Here is a 7494-nt window from a genome sequence, read left to right on the forward strand (position 1 = left end):
TGGAATAAAATAAGAAATTAAATAAATTAAGGTACACTGATAGAATTGAATAGTAGACACCCATTCAAAATGATGATGTAAACCTAGACCTACTGACATGGAAAGATGATGACAATAATAGTGTCAAGTGAACAAAAGGAAACTGGAAATAATAAGCATACTATGATTTTGTCTCCCCCATCTTCTAGATCTAGATGTACATATGTGTGTGTGTATATACATACGAAAAGCATAGGATATACTCCCTAACTTTACATTGGCTATCTGAATGGGCTGGAATACTTTTAACTTTCTTCACACATTTCTGTATTATTTAAATTTTTTTTACAATGAGCATGGATTATTTTTTAAAGAGAAAAGCCAATAAAGCTATTTTGTTTAAAAAGAACAAACGAAGATCTTCAGAATTAAACATAGGTCATTTACATAATGCCTTCTGATATTTCTGATATTACGGGGCCAATAAAAGCTTTAATATTTCAGTGGCTAAGGGAGTCTCAATTTGTGCTTCTCTGAAGCACAGCCTCACTCAGCTCCCACATGCATTTCCCATGGAGCTGTAATCACTTACCTCAGAGACTGTCACCCTCTGTCCATCCTTGTCATAAGTATCACCTGTTGGTAAGTGAACACAGAAGAGACTTGGCAAGGGTTTTAAAGGAGGGTTTGAATTTCTTTAAATTATGGTTAAAATATATATATATATATCACATAAAACTTGCCATTTTAACTATTTTAAATGTAAAATGCAATGACATTAATTATATTCACGATGTTGTGCAACAATCACCACTATATGTTTTCAACATTTTTTCAGCACCCCAAACAGAAACTTCCCATTTCTTCCCACCACCAGCCCCTAGTAACCTCTAATCTATTTTCTGTCTCTATGAATTTGCCTATTGTAGATAGTTCACATAAGTAGAATCATAAAATTTTTGTCTTTTTGTGTTTAGCTTACATCATTTAGCATAACGCTTTCAAGGTTCATCCATGTTGTAGCATGTATCAAATTTCATTACTTTTTTATGGATGATTCACATTCCATTGTATGTATATGCTGTACCACATTTTCTTTATCCATTCATATGTGGATGGACATGTGGGTTATTTCTACCTCTGGACTTACATGAATAATGTCACAATAAACATTGGTATACATGTATCCGAGTTCTTGTTTTCAAGTTTTGGGGGTATATACCTAGGAATCAAATTGCTGGGTGATATGGTGATTTAAAGGAGGGGCCTTAAAAGCTTATTTATTCTGATTCCTTCATCCTAGACTTGCAGTCAAGTTGCCCCCAGTCTCCTCAGGCCACCTAGCTCCCAGTGCCCAGTAAGCTCCTTTCCCTAAGCCAATGGTAAGAAGAGGTTTGCTTGGGCCTCAACTCTTCCCTCCTAAGTGAGAATAAGATGAAGCTAGAAGTGAAAGGCTTCACACCTCAGAAAGCCCTCCAATCATACGAGTTACCCAGAAGAGATGTGGACTTAGTTTTAGAGCGTTTGGGATTCTTGACCAGTGGATGACAGACAGAATCGGGGTAGAAGACATGTCTGATGCCAAGCATGGAAACACTCATGGTCCTTTTCAACTTTACCCAGTATATGGTCAGGTCTTAAAATGAGCCAGAGAATTAAAAGGCTCACCCAAATCAACTCATCCAAAAATAAGCCTTCAGAATTTATATAAATGAAAATTTGTTTGACATGGTTACCAAACAAATAATAAGAAATATAGGAAATAACAGGAAATATTAGAGTGCTCTAGTTTTTTTTTTTTTTTTTTTTTTAGACAGGAGTTTTACTCTTGTCATCCAGGCTGGAATGCAGTGGCGTGATCTTGGCTCACTGCAAACTTCACCTCCTGGGTTCAAGTAATTCTCCCGCCTCAGCCTCCGAAGTAGCTGGGATTACAGGTGTGTGCCATCATGCCTGGCTAATATTTTTGTATTTTTAGTTGAGATGGGGTTTCACCATGTTGGCCAGGCTCGTCTCGAACTCCTGACCTCAGGTGATCTGCCTGCCTCAGCCTCCCAAAGTATTGAAATTACAGGCATGAGCCAACGCTTCCGGCCTAGCTTTTTTTTAATTCAAAAATTTCAATTATTTATTGATATGAAATTTACTTAACATATAATTATCCATTTTAATGTGTACAATTTAGAGGCATTTAGTGCATTTATAATGTGCAACTACCACCTCTCTCTAGTTTCAAAACTTTTTCGTCATCCCAGAAAGATTATCCCATGTGTTCTAGTTTTTTAGATGTGATTACCTTCTTCTGTTAGCTAGGACACTGGGTATGAGTGTTCACACACATGAGGACTTTATCACAAAAACAAGCTTATGCTTAAGGCATAAGATAAATAAGGGACTGGGCCTGGGAGACACTGATCAAACTCTGACTACCCTTTGATGGTTTCTCTCAATAATATTTATTGCTCTAAAGGGGAATCAGGAAATTAGCAGCTTCAGTAATACATTGACTGCTCCATTTAATTTATCTATTTTTAATTTTATTATTAATTGACAAATAATAATTGTATATATTTATGGATACAATGTGATGTTTTCATATATGTATACACCATGGAATGATTATATCAAACTAACATATTCATCATCTCGCAAACTTATTTTTTTTTTTTTTTGAGACGGAGTCTCGCTCAGTTGCCCAGGCTGGAGTGCAGTGGTGCGATCCCAGCTCACTGCAAGCTCCGCCTCCCGGGTTCACGCCATTCTCCTGACTCAGCCTCCCAAGTAGCTGAGACTACAAGCGCTCGCCGCCACGCCTGGCTAATTTTTTTTTGCATTTTTAGTAGAGACGGGGTTTCACCGTGTTAGCCAGGATGGTCTCAATCTCCTGACCTTGTGATCCGCCCGTCTCGGCCTCCCAAAGTGCTGGGATTACAGGCTTGAGCCACCGCGCCCGGCCGCAAACTTATTTTTTTATAGTGAGAACACTTAAAACTCTTTTAGCAATTCTGATATATGCAATGCATTATTATTAACTAGGATCAACATGCTGTGCAATGGATCTTGAAGACTCACTCCTCCCGCCTAACTGAAACTTTGTACCCTTTGACCAACATCTATCTGATTTAAAATGGGAGTGAAACTGCGTATATAGACATTAGGAACTCCTTGAGGACAGAGACTAAGTCTTGTACATCTTGGTATTCTCCATGCCCAACACAATAGATTGTACCTATAAGATGCTAAATAAATGCTTTTTGGTTAGAACTGTTTGGGCTGGGTGGTCTTTGCTTAGAGAATAGAGACAGTTGTGAGAATAGGAGGTAAATGTGAATTCCAGAGGCTTATAGATTTAGAGCTAGATTCGTCTTGAAAACAATTTGTAAAGTAAAAATTCCCCAGGACTTGGGGAAAGCAGGAAGACATGCATACCATAGAGCTTCCCATTAATAGAACATTTGTTGAAAATCATAATGTTCTGAGTCAGAGTCCCTGTTTTGTCAGAGAACACATATTTGACTTGGCCGAGCTCCTCATTAAGGGTGGTAGTACGAGCCTGTGCTGGTGTGTTCCTTGGTGCATAAAACATCTTCCGATCCCAGTTGATATATAAACTGTTGCCCAATCTTATTATTTCAACACTAAGGAGAAAGAAAAAGAATGGTTCTGCGTCAGAACAGGACAAGCAAATATAACATCCTGGTTTCTTTCTTAGCAGTTCTGTGGTAGATCAGGGCTAGCATCTGAAAATTAGGGTGTCTTCCTTGGGATTCTACCCTTCTGAAGGACCCTTCCCACCAGCCAACCCATGGTAATGCTGACTTTGGCCATTATCACTCAAGGCTTTACCACCTGCACCCAGATACACTTGATTAACTCTTTTGAGTGATACCTGTCTTTTATTCTTTTTTTTTTTCCAAAATGTATCCAGAAAAAGTTACAATTTTGGAATTTCTGCAGTAATGCAAGGTGTGATAGAGTAACAGTTAACTTATAAAAGGCTGTGTGGGCCCAGTTGGAGGATTATTGCTCCCGTCACATGGGGAAAGACAGAGGAACTTGACACACTCAGAGTTTATTTCAGAATAAGGAAAGAAGCTATGGAAATTAGGAATAGTTTACGGGCTGAACCTCTGATAAATTTCCAGGCACAGTCAGCCTGCCTGTGGTGTGCCTCCTCCCACAACAATCTCTTCTCATTTTAAAAGAGTTTTTCCTATTGCCTTTGTCATACTCCTCTTCTGCTCTAAACAGCATCCATTATAGATTCTTTATGGCTAATAAGCATGTTCATTTTAAAACAGTGAAGACTTTTAAGGGGTCTCCTTCTTATCATCATTCATACTTAATGTGTTTTAGTCTGCTTTATTATAAGGTGATTATTAGTAATCCCTGTCTGAGACAGCTGCACTGAGAGATGGGGATTTTTTCCTTTGAGGTAAAGAAGGAGGTGCTCAGGTCCTCATCATCGACTGATTATTGATAATCTCTATGCCTGGAGTTGGGACTCCTCCCATCCTTTACCATATCCAGCCACCACAGCAATCTCTCTAAACCTCAGCACATAGTAGATACTCAATAAATATTACTAAATAAGGTAATCTAGTTACATAGGGTACTTTTTTTTAATTGCCAAAAAGCCCCGGTACAGGGTTTAGAAAGCCTCAAAAGGAGGAAACTAAAATGTATTTGGGTGTATGTATGTGTAAGGAAATGCAGAACCTAGAAAAGGATGATCAGAGTAGGGTAAATACTTTTTTCCACTATTTCAAATTTTCATTCAAGGTGCTTATGAAAAGAGTAAGAAAATCCTTCTTCTTCTCTTCTACAACTTTTAGGAATTGAACTTAGGTCAAAATTACACTTATCTACCATCTGTCACACTGTTTCTGTGGGAAAATGCATTCTGAATTCTGATTAATTGACTTACAAGTGAATGTTTGGACCTATCTCATTGGTAAACTATGGGCTGCCTGGCCTATCTTCCTGGGGAACCTACCCATGTGTCAGCATCACCAAATTTGTGTGTATGTTTTCTAGTTATTTCATGTGTTTGTATGTCTTATTTAGTCACTTACTTTTTAAGTTATTTGAGGGCAGGGATAATTTTCTTTTTGTATAAACCACACAGTGTCTTCCTAGCACAGTATTCTGGACATGGAAGGCATTTATGCAATCTCTAGATATATCTCAGAGCATTTTGTACACCAGGTACTGTGGAGAGTAAGGGGTTAAAGAGCACAAGTGTATGCTTTTTAAAAGTTCACACTCTGGTTGGGGAATTAAGTAGACAGTATGAAGTCAGCTCCTCCCCCACACCCCAAAGTGATCAAAGAAGCCTACCTGACATAGAGGGAAATGGGCACCATGGTATTGAGAATAATGAAGTAGGACCAGAATATGAGGATGGCAGAGACAGCTGATGAAGAGACATATTTTTCCCACGGCAGAAAAATCTGGAAGTGGTAGCCTTTCTTGTTCTGCCAAATGCCATGCCCCACTGCTAGGACAAAACATATGATGCCTAAACCCAGGAAAATCTATAAATGAAAAAAAAGAATTAAGTGAACATTTTATCCAAGATGTGTACTGCTTCATTCAGTTCTACAGTCTAGACCCTTATCTCTCAACAAAGTGTCCCTCTCCTAGGAGGGCGGGGAGGCCCTATAGTTCACAGGCTCTAGGCAGCAGTACATAGGACAGAAAAGAAACTCCAGTAGAAGCCCTCCTTGGACATATTATTTAATATTTACAATAATCCTCTTTTAATAATAGATGAGGAACTTAAGAGTGAGAAAGAATTTTGTCTAAAGTCTCTCAGCTACTGAGTAGAGGAAACAGGTTTTGAACCAGTTCCAGAACCCAAGCACTTAATCATTCCATTATTGAAGCTGCTTTAACAGAAGTCTAAAATGTGTGGGGCTTAGCAGTTAGCGGGTGGGTGATAAGGAAACTGATATAAAAGGCTGAAAATATGGTAGTCATGTTAACATTAAAGAATTTGGTAAAACTGAAAGGTAGACCATATGCCTACTGAACCTTGCAGCTCTAAGAGAAGTGGTTAGAAAGAATCAAAATATTGTGTATTGGCTGCCTTTGAAAGGTATTAAAAGAAAGAGTTGGCTGTGTGCAGTGACTCATGCATGCCATCCCAGGATTTTGGAAAGACCAGACAGGAGGATTGCTTGGGGCCAGGAATTTGTGACCAGCCTGGGCAATATACTGAGACCCCATCTGTACTAAAAAAAATTTTTTTAAGTTAAACGAGGGAAAGAATTAGCCAATTTGTAGGCAGAAATGAGAAGGTACAGAAACATGGGGCATCAAAGAACTATGACTTCTAGACATTAAACAGGAAGAGATAAGATTGAGACCTTAAGCAAAAAAGGCCCAATAATTACTGTCAACAAAGTGACTCAGCCTTTAGGCAAAGTTCAGGTTAAAGGTGATACCTTCTTACCCATGACTATTATTCCACATAGCCTCAACTTTCTTGCCATTAAGTTAGAAGGGCACGGAGGGCCAAGGAAGCAAAGAAATAGGACAAACTCAAAAACTATGTCTAGGAAAGAATTTTTGGGGGCAGGGGGTTACTGACACATGAAACTAATTGGAAGCAAACAGATGAGAAGCCTTATGGGTTTTGGAGGAATGGTATTACTAGGTAACTATGAGCCTGGTCTAAAAAAGCCTGCGACTGTTTGGAAATCCTTAAAACCACACTGGGCAGGAAGCAGGTTACAAAAGCTGCAGTCCCTAAGAAGAGTATACTCCCCAACATCCACTTCAGGGTTGGTCAGCAAGGATAAAGAATGAGGGAAAACTTCCAGAAGTGGAGCTAGAAATCACTGAGAGCAATGAATAAAGGAGATCTTCTCACATCTCCAGACCAAGAGGAACCTCATTTAGATCTGATGGAGAGAACTGTGCATCAGTGAGAGATCTTGGACTCTGAGTTGGATGCAGTGACTGGGTAGGATTTGGGGGAGATGATGAGGGTGTTCCATATGTGGGAGGAAAAATGAAATGGATATGATGATCAGAAGGGTAGATTGTGGCAGCGATAATCATATGTATTCATTAAATTCTATTTTCTTTTCCTTCTGAGCACATATCTAGAGCACATTTCCCCAGCTCTCTTGCAGTTATATGTAACTCTGTTCTAGCCAGCGCAATGTTGGTGGAAGTGATTATGCTACTTACACGCTTGGCCCTAAAATGCTATCATGTGTGGCCAGGTGCAGTGGCTCACGCCTGTAATCCCAACACTTTGGGAGGCTGAGGTGGGCAGATCACGAGGTCAAGAGATTGAGACCATCCTGGTCAACATGGTGAAAATCCATCTCTACTAAAAATACAAAAATTAGTGGGGTGTGGTGGCGTGAACCTGTAGTCCCAGCTACTTAGAAGGCTGAGGCAGGAGAATCGCTTGAACCCAGGAGGCAGAAGTTGCAGTGATCCAAGATCACGCCACTGCACTCCAGCCTGGGCGACAGAGTGAGACTCCATCTCAAAAAA

The 7494-nt window shown here is 39.5% G+C and overlaps 1 protein-coding gene across 7 annotated transcripts in view; it reads right to left on the minus strand.

Moving 5' to 3' along the window:
• The window catches only part of LOC108519006 (phospholipid-transporting ATPase FetA-like), an 82733-nt gene that overhangs the window by 41436 nt on the left and 33803 nt on the right, over positions 1 to 7494 (minus strand). For all 7 annotated transcript variants that reach the window (XM_017857769.1, XM_017857767.1, XM_017857766.1 and 4 more), the window contains 3 exons: positions 5320 to 5516; positions 3409 to 3617; positions 572 to 615 (listed from right to left, as the gene is read on the minus strand). In XM_017857769.1, the coding sequence (XP_017713258.1) occupies positions 572 to 615; positions 3409 to 3617; positions 5320 to 5516 (450 nt within the window). The remainder of the gene's footprint in view (positions 1 to 571; positions 616 to 3408; positions 3618 to 5319; positions 5517 to 7494) is intronic.

Source organism: Rhinopithecus bieti, unplaced genomic scaffold (assembly GCF_001698545.2).
Source record: "Rhinopithecus bieti isolate Rb0 unplaced genomic scaffold, ASM169854v2 scaffold_47691, whole genome shotgun sequence".
In the NCBI taxonomy this organism is placed as follows: Eukaryota; Metazoa; Chordata; class Mammalia; order Primates; family Cercopithecidae; genus Rhinopithecus; species Rhinopithecus bieti.